This window comes from Oncorhynchus mykiss, chromosome 3, assembly GCF_057628025.1.
Source record: "Oncorhynchus mykiss isolate SJ-2025 chromosome 3, ASM5762802v1, whole genome shotgun sequence".
Classification (NCBI taxonomy): domain Eukaryota; kingdom Metazoa; phylum Chordata; class Actinopteri; order Salmoniformes; family Salmonidae; genus Oncorhynchus; species Oncorhynchus mykiss.
The window spans coordinates 78,764,624-78,785,141 of record NC_143024.1 but is presented as its reverse complement, the minus strand read 5'-3'; the positions used below and the strand labels follow the sequence as shown (position 1 = coordinate 78,785,141).

Genomic DNA, 20,518 nt, shown 5'->3' with positions numbered 1-20,518 from the left:
CCTTGGGGGGATATTCATACCTACATGAATAAAGCGTGCTTTGTTTTCCAGACCCTAAATGAGCTAGTCATCACAATCTCTTACAGCATAAACTGTTCTCTGTGTGTTCCTGACATCCCTCTGCACACGCTTACCAATTGTCTACACACTGATGGCCTGACGTGTGTGTGTGTACTCGTTCCAGGGAAAAGCTAAAGAATTTTCTTCACAGCTATGCTCGTGTGTATGAGGGTATGTTAGCCTGTTGCAAAAGCTTACAACTTGTCATGACAAAATTACCTTGATGTGTGTGTGTGTGTGTGTGTGTGTGTGTATACTGTACTCTGTGTGAGGGTCCCTTGCATAATGTTGTGACAGTGATGGTGTGTGTGAGTATATGTGTTTGTATCTTCCTGAGTCACGGCGCCATGCTACACACTCACCCACGGTCTTAACAGTGATGGCCTTAGTAGCTGACTTCTCCCCTATCTTCTCCCAACTCTGCTCGGACTCTGTCCCGGCCTCCACCCACTCTGTGGCCGTGCACCAGAACAGCCCTTCGTCCCCAGGCAGGGCGTTGTAGAGGGACAGGGTATAAATGTCCTCCTGTACCCTCTCCACACGGATCTCCCCGTAGCTGGAACGCTCACGGTACCCAGGGCCTGGTCGGACAGTCCCGTCGCGGTCTACAGAGGCCAGGTTCTGGGGAGGGGTGGAGCCCTGCTTCTCACTCCACTGCCAGACCACAGAGAGAGGACCCGCGGTGGAGTGGATGGAGCAGGTCAGCTGGACCACGTCCCCCTCCTGGACCTCCGACGAGTTACTGGACAAAGACACTGTGACATTACTCTCTGGTGGAGGGAGAGAGGAGTGGGGGGAGAGAGAGATAATTCAGAGGGAGGGAGGGAGGGAGGGAGGGAGGGAGGGAGGGAGGGAGGGAATGGAGAGAGAGAGGGAGGAGAGTGGAGGAATAGGGAGAGGGAGTGAGAGAGGGAGGGGGAGAGTGGAGGAATAGGGAGAGGGAGGGAGGAGAGTGGAGGAATAGGGAGAGGGAGGGAGGAGAGTGGAGGAATAGGGAGTGAGAATGAGAGAGGGAGGGGGAGAGTGGAGGAATAGGAAGTGAGAGAGAAAAAATAAACAAATCAGTCAAAATTGATCCAAACCTCAGAAACAAAATGTTGAATAAAAAAATGAAATAATAGACCCAGGCCTCTTATTTTGAAAAATTCATAGAAGACGGGCACAGTGATGCTGAAACACTGGTGGTTAACCCAATAAATTACTGGGAGCTTGCTGGTGGTTTACCCAATAAATTACTGGGAGCTTGCTGGTGGTTTACCCAATAAAATAGTGGGAGCTTGCTGGTGGTTTACCCAATTAATTACTGGGAGCTTGCTGGTGGTTTACCCAATTAATTACTGGGAGCTTGCTGGTGGTTAACCCAATAAATTACTGGGAGCTTGCTGGTGGTTCACCCAATAAATTACTGGGAGCTTGTACACTCTGATCTGTTTCACCTGTCTTTGTGATTGTCTCCACCCCCCTCCAGGTGTCGCCCATCTTCCCCGTTATCCCCTGTGTATTTATTCCTGTGTTCTCTGTTTGTCTGTTGCTAGTTCGTCTTGTTTGTTCAAGTCAACCAGCGTTTTGTGTCTCAGCTCCTCCTTCCAGTCTCTCTTTTCTCACCCTCCTGGTTTTGACCCTTGCCTGTCCTGACTCCGAGCCTGCCTGCCTGACCTGCCTGCTTGCCGACCTATACCTTTGCCCCCCTCTGGATTACTGACCTCTGCATGCCGCCCGGTATGGATGCCCCACCTCTGGTTTACTGACCCCTGCCTTCCTTGAACTGTCTATTGCCTAGCCCTGTTGGAATATTAAACTATTGTTTATTCGACATGGTCTGCCTCTGGGTCTTACCTTCATACCTGATAGGAGCTAGCAACTCTATTTTTATAGCATACAGTTTACTCGTCGTTAGTCTGCACCTCTACCAACTTTTTGAGGTGTGCGCCAGCTCATGCTTTTAAAAAAATAAATAAATAAATCATAGACACGAGCAGTATTGTATGTACCGGTATTGGCATCTAGAGTATATTGACTATGCCTGTACAGTGCTGTGAAAAAGTATTTGTCCCCTTACAAATTTTCTCTACTTTTGCATATTTTTTATACTGAATGTCATCAGATCTTCAACCAAAACCTAATATTAGATATAGGGAACCTGACGTTACAAATAACAAATTACATACTTATTTCATTTATTTAATAAACAAAGTTATGTAACACCCAATTATCCTGTGGGAAAAAGTAATTTCCCCCTTACTCTCAATAACTTTAGCTGCAATGACTCCAACCAAACACTTCCTGTAGTTGTTGATTAGTCTCGCGTTGCTGTGCAGGACTTTTGGTGTGCACTTTGCACACTTTTGAACTATTTTAAATCAGCTACAACATCTCAATTGGGATTAGGTCTGGACTTAGACTAGGGCATTCCAAAACTAAAAATGTTTTGCTTTTTAACTATTTTCATGTAGACTTGATTTTGTGTTTTGGATCATTGTCGTATGTATGTATGTGTGTGTGTGTGTGTGTGTGTGTGTGTGTGTGTGTGTGTGTGTGTGTATGTATGTATGTATGTATGTATGTATGTATGTATGTATGTATGTATGGCAGGTAATCCGGCAGGGTCCGCAGCGGTTAGAACATTGTGCCAGTAACCAAAAGGTTGCTCATTTGAATACCCTGTTGATGCCTCGATGAGCATGGCATTTAACCCTAGTTTGTAAAACAACTACACTTCAGTGTACAGTGGCAAGAAAAGTATGTAAACCCTATAGAATTACTTGGGTTTCTGCATAAATTGGTCATAAAATTTGATCGGATCTTCATCTAAGTCAAAACAATAGACAAACAGTCTGCTTAAACTAATATCACACAAACAATTATACGTTTCCATGTCTTTATTTATCACACCGTGTAAACATTCACAGTGCAGGGTGGGAAAACTATGTGAACCCTAGGATTTAATAACTGGTTGACCCTCTTTCGGCAGCAACAACCTCAACCAAATGTTTTCTGTAGTTGCGGATTAGACCTGCACAACGGTCAGGAGTAATTTTGGAATATTCCTCTTTACAAAACTGTTTCAGTTCAGCAAAATTCTTGGGATGTCTGGTGTGAATTGCTCAAGGTCATGCCATAGCATCTCAATTGGGTTGAGGTCGGGAATCTGACTGGGCCACTCCAGAAAGCATATTTTCTTCTGTTGAAGCCATTCTGTTTTTGATTTAATTCTGTGTTTTGGGTTGTTGTCCTGTTGCGTCACCTAACTTCTGTTGAGCTTCAATTGGCGGACAGATAGCCTAACATTCGGCTCCCTCCACCATACTTTACAGTTGGGATGAGGTTTTGATGTTGGTGTGCTGTGCCTTTCTTTCTTCCACACAGTGTTGTGTGTTCATCAACGTTTTAGTTTCATCTGTCCACAGAATATTTTTCCAGTAGCACTGTGGAACATCCAGGTGCACTTTTGCCAACTTCAGACGTGCAGCAATGTTTTTTTTGGACAGCAGTGTCTTCTTCTGTGGTGCCCTCCCATGAACACCATTCTTGTTTAGTGTTTTACCTATCGTAGACTCGTCAACAGAGATGTTTGCATGTTCCAGAGATTTAGCTGACACTAGGATTCTTCTTAACCTCATTGAGCATTCTGCACTGAGCTCTTGCGCAGAGGACGGCCACTCCTAGGGAGAGTAGCAACAGTGCTGAGCTTTCTCCATTTAAAGACAATTTGTCTTACTGTGGACTTCTGTGGACTGATGAACATCAAGGCTTCTAGAGATACTTTTGTAACCCTTTCCAGCTTTATGAAAGTCAAGTCAACAATTCTTTATCTTCTTAATCTTAGGTCTTCAAATTGTATGACCAATTTATGCAGAAATCCAGGTAATTCCACAGGGTTCACATACTTTTTCTTGACACTGTGTGTGACAGTAAAACGCATATATACACTGAACAAAACTATGACCGCAACATGTAAAGTGTTGGTCACATGTTTCATGATCTGAAATAAAAGATCCCAGAAATGTTCCATATGCACAAAAAGCATATTTCTCTCAAATGTTCTTCACAAATTGGTTTATATCCCTGTTAGTGAGCATTTCTCCTTCGCCAAGAAAATTCATCCAGCTGATAGCTGATGAAACTGAGAAGTATTTCTGTCTGTAATAAAGCCCTTTTGTGGGGGAAATCTCATTGTGATTGGCTCTCAAGTGGGTGGGCCTATGCCCTTCCCAGGCTCACCCATGGCTGGGCCCCTGCACAGTATTGTGAAATTCATAGATTTGGACCTAATGAATTAATTTAAATTGACTGTATCCTTATATGAACTGTAACTCAGTAAAATTGTTGAAATTATTGCATGTTGCGTTTATATTTTTGTTCAGCAAATACAGTACCAGTCGAAAGTTTTCAAGGGTTTTTCTTTATTTTTTTTTACTATTTTCTACATTGTATAATAATAGTGAAGACACCAAACTATGAAATAACACATAAGGAATCATGCAGTAACCAATAAAGCATCAAAATATATTTCATATTTGAGATTCTTCAAATAGCCACCCTTTGCCTTGATGACAGCTTTGCACACTCTTGGCATTCTCTCAAACAGCTTCATGAGGTAGTCACCTGGAATGCATTTCAATTAACATGTATGCCTTGTTCATTCGTGGAATTTCCTTCCTTCTTAAGCGTTTGAGCCTATCCGTTGTGTTGTGACAAGGTAGAGGTGGTATACAGAAGATAACCCTATTTGGTAAAAGACGAAGTCCATATTATAGCAAAGAACAAGTCAAATAAGCAAAGAGAAATGACAGTCTATCATTACTTTAAGACATGGAGGTCAAATTTCAACAACTTTGAAAGTTGCTTCAAGTGCAGTCGCAAAAACCATCAATCGCTACGATGAAACTGGCTCTCATGAGGACCGCCACAGGAAAGCAAGACCCAGAGTTACCTCTTCTGCAGACGATAAGGTACCAGCCTCAGAAATTGCTGCCCAAATAAATGCTTCACAGAGTTCAAGTAACAGACACATCTCAACATCAACTGTTCAGAGGAGACTGCGTGAATCAGGTCTTCATGGTCAAATTGCTACAAAGAAACGACTACTAAAGGACACCAATAATGAGAAGAGACTTGCTTGGCCCAAGAAACATGAGCAATGGACATTAGACTGGTGTCCTTTGGTCTGATGAGTCCAAGTTTGAGATTTTTTGTTCCAACCGCTGTGTCTTTATGAGCGCAGAACAGGTGAACAGATGATCTCCGCATGTGTGTTTCCCACCTTGAAGCATGGAGGAGGTGTGATGGTGTGGGGTGCTTTGCTGGTGACACTGTCTGTGATTTATTTAGAATTCAAGGCACACTTAACCAGCATGGCTACCACAGCATTCTGCAGCAAAACGCCATCCCACCTGGTTTGTGCTTAGAGGGACTATCATTTGTTTTACAACAGGACAATGACCCAATACACATCCAGGCTGTGTAAGGGATATTTTACCAAGAAGGAGAGTGATGGAGTGCTGCATCAGATGACCTGGCCTCAACCCAACTGAGATGGTTAGGGATGAGTGGAACCGCAGAGTGAAGGAAAAGCAGCCAACAAGTGCTCAGCATATGTGGGAACTCCTTCAAGACTGTTGGAAAAGCATTCCAGGTGAAGCTGGTTGAGAGAATGCCAAGCGTGTGCAAAGCTGCCATCAAGGCAAAGGGTGGCTACTTTAAAGAATAAAAAATATATTTTGATTTGTTTAACAATTTTTTGGTTACTATGAGTAGGTGTATCCAAACTTTTGACTGGTACTGTATGTATGACACAGCAGCATGTGTGTCTCTGGAGATGATCCCTCTACTTTAGCCTAGGGGCACCTGAGCAGAGAGCGAGAGAATGTCAGACACACACAGACCCCAGTGGACTGATGCGTGGGGGTTAGCAGATCCCACTTCTGAAACCAAATGTAATGCAGCATCTACCCCCGGTCCACCCGGGGCCGGCCCTGAGATCACACGGCTCAGCGTCTGAGGGATTCCGCCTCAGAAGAAAGTGCAGGATAGAAGGATAAAAGTGTTCAGCCGTCCGTCCTCTGTGCTTTAAAAAGCCCCTCACTCCTTCTCGCATCACATCAAGTTCTTTCACACACGGCAGAGCCTGGTGGAGCGCTGCCCAGCCAAAACACCCCCTTAACCCTCGGGGTGATGGGCTTAGTCTCCAGAGACACAGGGAAGGCTTCTTTCCCTCTCCCTCTTTCTCTCTCTCCCTCGTTCTCTCCATTTCGTTCTCTCTGCCATCAGAGGTTTTCTCAGAGCTAACCACCCCTCCTAACAAGCTCTTGGGAGAATACAGAATGAAGCAGCCTTTCACACTTCGATGAACAAAAGGAATGCCTCCATCCGTTTCTCTTCCTCCCTCCGTCTTTTGATTTCAACCCAGCTTTTTTCGGTGTTAAATACATTATACATTCTCTCCGTCTCTCAGCTCTAAGTGTCAATGTGGATGTGCGTGAACATCACACATGGTTAAGCAGGCAGAGGGCAGCTTCTCTCCTCTTCAAACCTGCCTGTTTTTCTCCTTCTCTCTTCAAATCTCAGATCTTTTTCCTCTTTTTATGTCTCCCACTTGTAACTTGTCTCCCCCATCTCCCTTTCTTCATTCTTCTCTTTTCACCTATATCTTTTCACTGTGTGTTTTTCCTCCCCCCCTCCTCTTTAATCCCCTCTCTATCTCCGTTCCTTTCCGTCTACTGCCCCACTCTCACTCGCTCGCTCCCCCCATCTCTCTCTCTCTTTCTCTCTCTTTCTCTGTGTGTGTTTGTAATTCATAGCAGCGCTTCAGGACCCCTCTCCCCTGCAAGGTAAACTCATCCATCAGGACTGATTTGTCAGCACTGTTTACAGCTCTCTGTTCCCTCTGCCTGCCCTCCCGCTCTCAGCCCTCTCTAACCCATACTCCCCCATCACCCATCCCCCCAATCAGGGCCACACAGAGGCCACTGTCTAATTGGCCCAGATGCAAGTGGTGGTAACTAGAGGTAGGTGCGTCGGGGGTGTTGTCTGTATAGGGGAGTCACCTTGACCCCATACCTCTCTTCTCGCTGCCTGCAGCCCGGTACATTTTGACCTCCCTCCCTGCTGTAATCATGGTTATTACACTGTAAAAACTCCATAAAATGCTTATATAGAACATTAAACCTCTGTTAGGGAAACAAAAGGTCCCATTAGGCAGCATTTTGGGGATTACTGGAGCCATGCCGAGGCCAGAGGGGCTTTGTTTGGGGACAGTTTTGGGCGGGAGTGGGATGAGGTTGGGGGTGCTTGCTTAAAGGAGTAGTTCACTATTCACAACTTGATGTTAGATGGTCCCTCATCCTGAAAGTAGTCTTTGGGCCAAGACAAAACTGTAATCCATGGTTCAGCCACTACAAACTTCAGCTAACCTTAGCTACCACAAGCTAACAACAAATTGAAGTGATGGAAGAATGTGTGTTTACAAAAAATATGTCCAAATCACCTGAAATCAATTCAAATCTACTCCATATTTGGTTTGATGTTACTTAAAAGGTCAATTGGCCATAAAAAAATGCTCACATGCCCCTATTACTTCCATTGATTGTTAGGTTGTGGTGGCTAAAGTTAGCTGAAGTTTGTAGTGGCTGTTTAAAGAAAACTGAACGATAGAAGCATTTCGCTACACCCGCAATAACACCTTAAACATGTGTATGTGACCGATAAAATGTGATTTGATTACATTTTATTTTCTCCTGCTCCATAGACTACTTTCAGGGTGAGCAACCATCTTACAAGATGTAAAATAGTGAACTACTCCTAAAAATAGTGAACTACTCCTAAAAATAGTGAACTACTCCTAAAAATGGCGCTGATAGATAGTTGAGCCGTGCTTCTAGCCCCTAGGCAACTTTGCAGTTTTTTTTATGTGTTACTTCTTACATTATTAGCCCAGAATGTTTTTGTGTTATTACCGTATTACAAAAAAGGTAATAAAAACATTTCGCTACACCTGCAATAACATCTGCTAAACACGTGTATGTGACCAATACATTTGATTTGATTTATTTAGGGTGAGTTGGGGTGGGTTGTTATTGTGTTTTAATGCTGGTAGCAGCTGGATTTAGGATTCAAGACCAGCCCTTATAGTGAAAGAAAGAGTGAGGGATAGAGAGGAGGGATAGAGAGGAGGGATAGAGAGGAGGGAGGGTGCTGTAGAGGGGTTATAGAGCTGAAGACCAGAGGGGAGTTACTTCACTAGTAAACAGAAAGAGAGAGGAAGAGAACATTGTGCCCTGCAAGTTTTTGTGGGTGTTGTATTAGCTTGTGCTCCAGCATGTCCCTAGCGGCCACCCCTCTGAAAGCCCAGCTGAGTCCCTCGAACCCAGCAGAACACAGTAATTTAGCCCAGGGATCCATTAGTGGGCCCTGGAGAGGTAGGCCCCATTCTCTCTCTCTCTCTCCCTCTCTCCTTCTCCACACACTCATTTCACGCCTGTTAGCTCAGCGTCCTCCATCCTCCTCGCCAGCTTTCTCCATTATCCAAGCTAGCAGCTTTCGCTCGCAGCCCCGAGCTGAGGGAATGTGAAGGACCCTAATACTGCATTACCTAACTTTAGCAATCCACTGACACAGAAAATAATGGTAGAATAAAGAATGCCTTTATTCTCAGAGTGACTCAGGCGCTGCTGTTCTCTGGGAAGAAAGGTATCTGACCGAGAGACAGAGGGGGCTCTGGGAGAATACATCATGCATATCATTAAAAAGGAATACTATTATCAAAGGGACAATTAGATGCTGGGACCTCATGCCCAGGCAAACCGGCAACCCAGGGACACTCATCATATGTTATCAAAAAATAAAAAAGGTCACATCTTGTCTTATCATCAGGTGAATGATAATGGCAAGGAGAAGTAATCAACATTAAATTAATAGATTTGGTAGACAGTTTCATTATTTTGACCTCCCCACAGTTCATTGGAAGAGGAAGTGTAAACTCTTAACATATTCTATTAGCTACAAAGAATCTTGGTGGCGTAGAGAACATTTTCGATTCTCCCTATATATATATATATATATATATATATATAGTTCAATTTCTTTTCTGCATGCTTTCTCTCTGGTTTTGGTAGTTTAAGTTGACACATTGTTTTTACATCCCGGAAATTACCACTTTATACAGTAAAAAAACTATAATTAGCTCCAATGACTGCAATTTCCTCCTATGACTGCAATTTCCGAGAATTTCACAATGAAGCCATTTATCTACTTCCACAATCACTGGGCTAATGTTAGTTAGCATTTTCCACATATGACCCCCCCCTGCAGAACCTCAGTGGACCCAGGTTTGAAAATCTCTGGTTTAACTGACCAAGTGGTTACTGGGAGGCCTGGTTACTAACCCAGGGGCCAATAGGGTGCCGTGTTGATACTCACTGATGGGCTGGACGGTGATCTGGACGTTGCGTGACCTCTTGCTCCGGTCTATAAAGTCCCCGGTGGGTGTCTTCTCCCTCTCCGTGACCCTACAGATGTATTTCCCAGCATCCTCTGGTCGGAGGTGCTGCAGCTTAAGCAAGTGCACAGTGGGGCTCTCCTTGCGCACAGTCATGTGACCAGCGGCCTCGCGCGCCACGTAGTCGAGTCCCAGGACGGGCACAGCGCTGGGCCCTATCACGGCCACCGGCGAGCTGCTGAACACCCACGACACCGAGAAGAAGCGCTCGGGCACGCTCTGGGCATCGATGGTGCAGCGCAGCTCCAGCGGCTCGCCCGCTGTGAAGGACCGACGCTCCGTGCTCACCTGGATAGAGAAGTCCCGATCTGGGGGTGGGAGAGGGGGATAAAAGAGAGAGAGATAAAATGAGTTGCAAAGCAGTTTAAGCAGAGTTGAGCTCCTCCTGTCTCCAGAGAGCACATGTCAATGTGTCAACACATCTTTATACTTCAGTCCCTAATCAAAAGAGAATGTTAATGGATGCTGAAGTCCCAATATGGGGGAGGGAGGGAGGCAGGTTAGAAGCGAGTGGGGGAAGGAAGGGGCGAAGGGATAGGAGAAAATTGTCATCCCTACTAACCCCCAGATCCCCACCCCCAGATCATGGCGGCTCGTGTACAACGCAAGGCTCGGTGTGTGCCCAGATTTTGCGATTTTACAACTTCCACTGGAGATCGCGAAAACGCCCAGGGAGACTGAAACATCGCCGAGAGGAAGTGCCCGGAGACGGCGTCAAGATCGTAAACAAAGGCGAGGGAAGCGGGGTGGCAACCTGGTCCTCAATGCAAAGAAAACCAAGAAAGGATTACAGGAAGACTAAAAGCTGCCCAGCACATCACTGGTGCCCAGCTCCCTGCCATCATAGACCTCCAGCACAAGCTGTGTCTGCGTAGGGCGCGCGGCAAACTGTTTGCATTCCCACACTAGCAGGCTCAAGAACAGCTTCTTTCCAGCTACTGTAACCCTGCTGAACTCTGTGACATGGCACTGGGGTGGAAGGTATCCTAGTGGTTAGAGCGTTGGACCTGTCACCGAAAGGTTGCAAGATCAAATCCCTGAGCTGACAAGGTAAAAATCTGTCATTCTGCCCCTGAACAAGGAAGTTACCCCACTGTTCCTAGCCTGTTACTGAAAACATGAATGTGTTCTTAACTGACTTGCCTAATTAAATAAAGATAAAATAAAAAAACTAGCCATATCCTACCACTAGTACTCCCTCTCAGGGACCTTGTTGCACTGCACTCTTTCGCTGTACTATTTGACTATGATATTTTTTTGCAAAGTCTGATTAAGGACATTATTCAGTTGTATGTTAACCTCGGTAACCTCATTGCTGCTATCCCTGTATTTCAGTTGCATGCCTCCTTGCACTTTCAATTTACCTTCATTGCACATTTAGACTTGCCATTTGCCTTCATTGCAAATTTATACATACATTGTACATAATTGTTTCTCTTTTATTTGCACTTCTGGTCAGATGCTAACTGCATTTCATTGTACTGTACTTGTTCAATGACAAAGTTGAATCTAATCTAAAAAAAAAAAAAACATTTGGCATCAGTATAGTTTAAGCTCTGCCAGTCTCACTCACTCACAGACAGACAGACAGACAGACAGACAGACAGACAGACAGACAGACAGACAAACAGACAAACAGACAGACAAACAGACAGACATTCATCAACTGATTTAGGCTGTTCCCTTATCCTCATATAACGCATGAGGGCTTGACTAGCTGCTTGGGCTAGAGACCTGCTTTAAATAAGAGCATATAACATTCATAGCATTACACCACCACATCCTGTTCTTTAATGTAGGTTGCCTCACATTGGAGGAATAGAGAGAGAGAGAGAGGCAAGAAGAGAGAAAGGGGGAGTAACACAACTAGTCAGCTATGCCCACAGTAAAGCACAGCTCCTCCAGCCTCCTCCTCTCCCCTTGGTTTCACCTCCAAGACAAAAACACAGCCAATTAAGATTCTCTCCAGCAGACGAAAAAAGCATTGCCTCTCCCCTCCCTCGCTCTTCCTGTGCTGTTTGAGAGAGAAGAGAGAGAAGACGGCAAACATTGTTAGCACAGCCTTCACTGCCTACACCTCTGACTGGGCTCCCAATTACAGATGCACTCCGCATACGGCGACGCTGGCGTTTTATTTACAGTACTCATTTCCACACGACGAGCGGCGGTGAGCTCTGTGCATCTCTCCCGCTCCGCTCCTCTTTGCCTGGCTCACTCAGAGAGGTGCTAGCCTCCAGCTGTAATAAAGACTTTAAGCAGACTTCCTGAGAAAACACAGTCATGAGGCAAAGTTCAAAGACTGCTATTTGCCTGGGTATGATTAGTTATGTGGGGAAGTGTTATGGGAATAGGGGAGGGGGTGTAATGTCACATGCTTCAGGTGTAATGGTTACTGACGGGCCCTTCCCAACAATGCAGAGAAACAGAAATAGTGCTAGAATAGGAAAGTAAAACACGTAATAATAAAAGTAATAATAAATACACAATGAGTCATGATAACTTGGCTTAATACACGGGGTACCAGTACCAGGTCGATGTGCATTTAGATATGTACATTTAACTAGGAATAAAGTGACAGATAATATACAGTAGCAGCAGCGTATGTGAAGAGTCCAAAAACAAGCTATTTGGTTAACTATGTAGCAGCCTTATGGCTTTGGGGTGGATGGGGGGACTGTTTACACGCACAAACAGTGAGCTTTCATGCTGGCCGCTTGTCTGTAAATAACACTGAGCCTAACAGCTAACAGTCTGGCACTAACTGGACAGATCCACGCATACTTACACACAATTCACACACACATTGCATCACCTCCCAAACACACACACACACACACACACACACACACACACACACACACACACACACACACACACACACACACACACACACACACACACACACACACACACACACACACACACACACAGCTCATCCCTAATAGAGTGGAAAGCAGATGCCAAAAAAAGGCCAGTGGCAATCTGGCCCTCGCTGACCAATGAAGCGGCAGTATATTGCATTGTGAAATCAGAGATGGGCTGACTGTAAACTCAAGGAGCTGTGCCCTGCTTTATAAGGACACTGCCTCAACTTAGATTTCAACAACAAACACAGCCAGGTCGTATTCACTAGGCACGAAACTGAAGCAATCAGGTCAAAATGGGGAGGTACTATATTCTTCCAATTAGAAATACTCGTTTACGTTTTCCTTGGTACAACTGTTTGAAATGTTTTGCTATGATTGGTCCTAAAAAATACAACCTGAACTGTGTCAGGGCAATGTTGACGGGTGAGAGACATGGAGGAAGAGAGAAGGTAAAAGTGGAGACGTACCCGTCAATGTTTGCAACAAATTAAACATGTAAAGAAAGTGAGAGAAAATAGACAATGAGATGTAGAGAGAAAGGAAAACAAGATAGATAGAGATATGTCTTAAATGCAGGAGTTCGGAAGTGAGAGAGGTGGGAAAAGAGACAAGGAGAAAGGGGCAGAGATGGAGCGAAAGCAAAAAATTTGACGTTTTAGAGAGAGAAAGATAACATGAGGGATGTGTAAAGAGGAATGAGATAGAGAGAGATGGAAAGAGAAGGAGAGGTCCTTTGTTCCAAGATGGTGAAGCAGTCGGACATGTGTTTTGACTTGCCCCGTCCTGTCCCGTGTAAATATTGTTTTTTCCGTATAAATGTAATATATATTTTAATCTCACTTTCCATCTACGGACTGAATATACTCTCCTGCAACCCGCCTCACCCAATGTGGTACGGATCTTCTATTTTTACACTTAAGAACTTTACAACCGGAACCCCCATCAGAGGCTAGCCAGCTAACTAGCTACTAGCTAGTAGTCAGTTAGCCACTTCACCGTTAACTCGGACACCAGCAAGCCTCAGCTCGGTCAATACTTGCCAGTCTGCACAGCGCGATTACAACCCAGAGCATATTGGACTGCTTTTTCTCTATCACATCTCTGGATTCCTACCGCAAGTTTGAACCTTTACACCGGATCATCGCAGGTAGCTAGCTGCAATCCTAGTGGCTACTCCTGGCTAACGTCTCTGTCCCGAAGCAAGCACCAATTAGCCTTGAGCTAGCCTCGAGCTAGGCCCATCTCCTGGCTAGCGGAAGAGGTCCACCAGCCAATTCTTGGTCTACAATACCTCTTTTGCCAATTGGCCTGGACCCTTTACTGCCGTCATGGAGCCCCGCCGATCCATCACGACTGGTCTGCCGACGTATTCGTCCGAGGTGGTTTCAACAGGCTCTTCCGTTGCGATGCCACCGGAGGCCAATCTGCTAGCCCCGGCCCACTAGCTGTCAGAATCGCCGTGTCTCCAGCTCGCCTAACGTAGTAGCAACTACTGAATCGGCTCCTTGACTCATCTCTTGCTACACAATGGACCCTATGAACACTCGGCTTCACATGCCTCTCCCTAATGTCAATACGCCTCGTCTATTGCTGTTTTGGTTAGTGATTAGTCTTATTTCACTGTAGAGCCCATAGCCCTGCCCAATACGCCTTACAAATGTGGTAACCTCACCTGGCTTAACTGGTGCCTCCAGAGACAAAACCTCTCTCACTGTCACTCAATGCCTAGGTTTACCTCCACTGTACTCACATCCTACCATACCCTTGTCTGTACATTATGCCTTGAATCTATTTTTTCCACGCCCAGAAATTTGCTCCTTTTACTCTCTGTTCCAAACGCACTAGATGACCAGTTCTTATAGCCTTTAGCCGTACCCTTATCCTCCTCCTGCTCTGTTCCTCTGGTGATGTAGAGATTAACCCAGGCCCTACAGCCCCCAGCACCACTACCATTACCGAGGCGCTCTCATTTGTTGACTTCTGTAACCGTAAAAACCTTGGTTTCATGCATGTTAACATCAGAAGCCTCCTCCCTAAGTTTGTTTTAGTCACTGCTTTTAGCACACTCCGCCAACGCTGATGTCCTAGCTGTGTCTGAATCCTGGCTTAGGAAGACCACCAAAAATCCTGAAATTTTCATCCCCAATTTCAACATTTTCCGACAAAATAGAACTGCCAAAGGGGGCGGAGTTGTGTTCTGTCATACTATCCAGGTCTGTGCCCAAACAATTTGAGCTTCTTCTTTTAAAAATCCACTTTTCCAGAAACAAGTCTCTCACCGTTGCAGCTTGTTATAGACCCCCCTCAGACCACAGTTGTGCCCTGGACACCATATGTGAAATGATTGTCCCCTATCTTCAGAGTTCAAAATGTTAGGAGACCAAAACTGGGATATGCTTAACACCCTGGCAGTCCTACAATCTAAGCTAGATGCCCTCAATCTCACACAAATTATCAAGGAACCTACCAGGTACAACCCTAAAGCCGTAACCATGGGCACCCTCTTAGATATCATCCTGACCAACTTGTCCTCTAAATACACTTCTGCTGTCTTCAACCCGGATCTCAGCGATCACTGCCTCAATGCCTGCGTCCGTAATGGGTCCACGGTCAAACAACCACCCCTCATCACTGTCAAATGCTCACTAAAACACTTCAGCGAGCAGGCCTTTCTAATCAACCTGGCCCGGGTATCCTGGAAGGGTATTGACCTCATTCCGTCAGTAAAGGATGCCTGGATGCTCTTTAAAAGAGCTTTCTTCACCATCTTAAATAAGCATGCTCCATTCAAAAAGATTTAGAACTAAGAACAGATAAAGCCCTTGGTTCACCCCAGACTTGACTGCCCTTGACCAGCACAAAAATATCCTGTGGCGTTCTGCATTAGCATCGAATAGACCCTGCGATATGCAACTTTTCAGGGAAGTCAGGAACCAATATACACATTCAGTTAGGAAAGCTAAGGCTAGCATTTCAAACAAAAATGTGCATCCTGTAGGATAAACTCCAAAAAGTTCTGGGACACTGTAAAATCCATAGAGAATAAGAGCACCTCTTTGCAGCTACCCACTGCACTGAGACTAGGAAACACTGTCACCTCCGATAAATCTATGATAATCGATAATTTCAATAAGAATTTTTCTACGGCTGGCCATGCTTTCCACCTGGCTACCCCTACCCGGCCAACATTTCAGCACCCCAAGCAGCAACTTGCCCAAGCCCCCCCCCCCCCTGCTTCTCCATCACCCAAAGCCAGACATCTGATGTTCTGAAAGAGCTTCAAAATCTGGATCCCTACAAATCAGCTGGGCTAGACAATCTGGACCCTCACTTTCTAAAATTATCCGCTGAAATTGTTGCAACCCCTATTACTAGCCTGTTCAACCTCTCTTTCATATCATCTGAGATCCCCAAAGATCGGAAAGCTGCCATCCCCCTCTTCAAAGGGGGAGACACTCTAGACCCAAACTGTTATAGACATATCTATACTGCCCTGCCTTTAGAAAATTTCAAAAGCCAAGTTAACAAACAGATCACCGACCATTTCGAATCCTACCGTACCTTCTCCACTATGCAATCTGGTTTCCGAGCTGGTCATGGGTGCACCTCAGCCATGCTCAAGGTCCTAAACGATATCATAACCGCCATCGATAAAAAACAGTACTGTGCAGCCGTCTTCATCGAACTGGCCAAGGCTTTTGACTCTGTCAATCACCGCATTCTTATCAGCAGACTCAATAGCCTTGGTTTCTCAAATGACTGTCTCACCTGGTTCACCAACTACTTCTCAGATCGAGATCAGTGTTTAAAATCAGAGGGCCTGTGGCTGGACATCTGGCAGTCTCTATGGGGGTGCCACAGGCTTCAATTTGCGGGTTGACTCTCTTCTCTGTCTTCTCGACACCATTCTGTATACATCCGGCACTTCATTGGTCAATGTGTTAACAAACCTCCAAACGAGCTTCAATGCCATACAACACTCCTTCCGTGGCCTCCAACTGCTTTTAAATGCTAGTAAAACTAAATGCATGCTCTTCAACCGATTGCTGCCTGCACCCGTCCGACCAGCACCATTACTCTGGACGGTTCTGACTTAGAATATGTGGACAACTAGGTGTCTGGTTAGACTCACATTAAGCATCTCCAATCCAAAATTAAATCTAGAATCGGCTTCCTATTTCGTAACAAAGCCTCCATCACTCATGCTGCCAAACATACCTAAAACTGACTATCCTACCGATCCTTGACTTCGGTGATGTCAGCTACAAAATAGCCTCCAACACTGTACTCAGCAAACTGGATGTAGTCTATCTGTTTCGTCACCAAAGCCCCATATACTACCCACCATTGTGACCTGTATGCTCTCGTTGGCTGGCCCTCGCTACATATTCGTCGCCAAACCCACTGGCTCCAGGTCATCTATAAATCTTTGCTCGGTAAAGCTACGCCTTATCTCAGCTCACTGGTCACCATAGCAACATCCACCCGTAGCATGCGCTCCAGCAGGTATATTTCACTGGTCATCCCCAAAGCCAACACTTACTTTGGCCACCTTGCCTTCCAGTTCTCTGTTGCCAATGACTGGAACCTAATTGCAAAAATCACTGAAGCTGGAGACTTATATCTCCCTCTCTAATTGTAAGCATCAACTGTCAGAGCAGCTTACCGGTCACTGTACCTGTACACATCCAATCTGTAAATAACACACCCAACTACCTCATCCCCATATTGTTATTTATCTTCTTTCTCTTTTGCACCCCAGTATCTCAACCTGCACATCATCATCTGCACATCTATCACTCCAGTGTTAATGCTAAATTGTAATTATTTTGCCTCTGTGGCCTATTTATTGCCTTACCTCTCTAATCTTACTACATTTGCACACACTGTACATATACTTTTTCTATTGTGTTATTGACTGTACGTTTGTTTATCCCATTATCGGGGCGGCAGGTAGCCTAGTGGTTAGAGTGTTGGACTAGTAACCGAAAGGTTGCAAGATTGAATCCCAGAGCTGACAAGGTAAAAATCTGTTTTTCTGCCTTGAACAAGGCAGTTAACCCACTGTTCCTAGGCTGTCATTGAAAATAAGAATTTGTTTTTAACTGACTTGCCTTGTTAAATAAAGGTAAAATATAAAACAATGTGTAACTCTGTGTTGCTGTCTTTCTCGCACTGCTTTATCTTGGCCAGGTCGCAGTTGTAAATGACAATGTCAACTGGCCTACCTTGTTAAATAAAGGTGAAATAAAATAAATAAATAAAAATTAGGATTCTGTCCATGTCTGGCCTCTCCTCTTTGTTTGTGGGTGATTAGCCAGTGATGGGGCTGTCTCTGGATCCTCTTTCTCTCTCTCTTCAATACACACAGCTTAATGAAGGAGACACACATGCACACACACACGCAGGTGTACACACGCACACGCCTTGATCTACACCTTTTGTCACGTTACAACACTATCATCCATTATGGATTATAGGAGAGAGAGAGAGAAAAGAGAGAGAGAAGAGGGGGGTGTAAGAGGCAGAGCTCTTTGTGCCTCTCCTGGCTGACTTAACACTCTTCTGAGACACAGAGAGCCTTCATATCCAACATCCTCTGATCACCATTTGAGGCGGCATCAACCACCGGAGGTTCAGAGCGTTCACTGCTCACAGGAGGAAAACAAAAATGTTTCCATTGTTGCAAATGCTTAAGAATCTATTAATAATTCTACCGTCATTCTGCTAATAATCAGTCATCATATAGATCTGCTGGAATAGTGTTCCTGGAACTGTAGAAAGACACCATTGTTCTGTAGCGTACAGGGGCCCTGTATTTCATGTTGTGTGTTTCAGTGTGTGTGTGTAGCTAAGACTCTGCTCTTGTTCCCGGTCTGCTGGGTTGGAGAGGTCGACAGCTTATTATCAGATCATTATAACAAGAAGCTATCTCCACACATCTCCCTAGGGCTGTGACAGTAATTGGATAACCGTGACATTGACGGTTTTGGATGAAGACCATCATGAAAATAGAATTTCTTTAAAAAATGTTTGAACAACTTTATTTTATTATAGAAATACTTTACCCACAGCGGGAGTGTTAACTATTGATTATATGGTATTGTTTTGAGAATTTAGTCTGTCTATTAAACTGTATACATCTCCTCCTCTTTCCAACTATCTGTTGATGCGAAATCAGCAAATCCACAATATGCGTGAATAGGAGAGAGTCTGAAGGTCAAGTGGGGAGGTTGTGGGGTGAAAAGTGGGGACCAGGGGTACCTATAAATCCTATAGCCTACAGGGTGGCGGTGAATGGTGTTGGATTCTAGCTTGAAATACACTTATTCATGTTACCATACCAGAACTTATTGATTACTTTACATGTAAAATGAATGTATATATTGGGGTCAATGGAGGGGGGATAAGGACTAGGTGTATGGAAAGTTAATCAGTGGATCCTATGGAAGGAGGCAAAGAGCAACAGTCTGGTTTCAGCCACTGATAAGGTTGGACAGTCGTGGATTAGGGAGGAGTTAGGAATTTGGCCTGAGGTCAGGTCAGATGAAGTGAGGGGGAACAGTCTTGTCACACATTTATACTTGCATGCCCACAAAGTTTCTAGCAGGAGGCGGGGCCATGACTACACCAGTGAGTGAGAGGAACCAATGAAGTTCCTGACTAGCAACAGACATGTTGGCTATCTAGATGTGCAAGGAGGTGACTCCTCCTAGTAGGAGGGTATAAATATATGTGCTTGTGTAAACATGTCTTTGTCTTTTCACCCAGTGGTTGAATACCACACGGAACCACACTAATCTACAGATGGAAATGCACGAGGTGGCTAAAAACACACCTCCATCCTCTGCCAGCTTGCTACCGATGGCCCGGGTAGCTGTCTGAATCGGCGTGACCCCAACCAACCTCACTACTCAGTGGACCCTTATGATCACTTCGGCTAAGCAGGCCTCTCCTTAATGTCAATATGCCTTGTCCATTGCTGTTCTGGTTAGTGTTTATTGGCTTATTTCACTATAGAGCCTCTAGCCCTGCTCATTATACCTTATCCAACCTTTCAGTTCTACCACCCACACATCCGATGACATCACCTGGTTTCAATGATGTTTCTAGAGACAATATCTCTCTCATCATCACTCAATGCCTAGGTTTACCTCCACTGTATTCACATCCTACCATACCTTTGTCTGTACATTATACCTTGAAGCTATTTTATCGCCCCCAGAAACCTGCTCCTTTTACTCTCTGTTCCAGACGTCCTAGACGAACAATTCTCATAGCTTTTAGCCGTACCCTTATCCTACTCCTCCGTTCCTCTGGTGATGTAGAGGTGAATCCAGGCCCTGCAGTGCCTAGCTCCACTCCTATTTCCCAGGCGCTCTCTTTTGATGACTTCTGTTACTGTAATAGCCTTGGTTTTATGCATGTTAACATTAGAAGCCTCCTCCCTAAGTTTGTTTTATTCACTGCTTTAGCACACTCTGCCAACCCGGCTGTCCAAGCTGTGTCTGAATCCTGGCGTAGGAAGAACACCAAAAACTCTGAAATCTTCATCCCTAACTACAACATTTTCTGACAAGATAGAACGACCAAAGGGGGCGGTGTTGCAATCTACTGCAGAGATAGCCTGCAGAGTTCTGTCCTACTATCCAGGTCTGTAACCAAACAATTTGAACTTCTACTTTTAAAAATCCACCGCTCTAAAAACAAGTCTCTCACCGTTGCCGCCTGCTATAGACCACCCTCTGCCCCCAGCTGTGCTCTGGATACCATATGTGAACTGATTGCCCCCCATTTCTCTTCAGAGCTTGTGCTGCTTGGTGCCCTAAACTGGGACATGCTTAACACCCCAGCCATCTTACAATCTAAGCTTGATGCCCTCAATCTCACACAAATTATCAAGGAACCTACCAGGTACCACCCCAAAGCCGTAAACACGGGCACCCTCATAGATATCATCCTAACCAACTTGCCCTCTAAATACACCTCTGCTGTTTTCAACCAAGATCTCAGCGATCACTGCCTCATTGTCTGCATCTGCAATGGGTCAGCGGTCAAACGACCTCCACTCATCACTGTCAAACGCTCCCTGAAA

The 20,518-nt window shown here is 45.0% G+C and overlaps 1 protein-coding gene across 1 annotated transcript in view; it reads right to left on the bottom strand.

Annotated features, from left to right (window-relative positions):
* The window catches only part of LOC110520435 (immunoglobulin superfamily member 3), a 155,248-nt gene that overhangs the window by 49,255 nt on the left and 85,475 nt on the right, over positions 1 to 20,518 (bottom strand). The window contains exons 4-5 of the mRNA XM_021597754.3: positions 9,478 to 9,864; positions 423 to 830 (exon numbers count right to left, since the gene is read on the bottom strand). Of these exons, the coding sequence (XP_021453429.2) occupies positions 423 to 830; positions 9,478 to 9,864 (795 nt within the window). The remainder of the gene's footprint in view (positions 1 to 422; positions 831 to 9,477; positions 9,865 to 20,518) is intronic.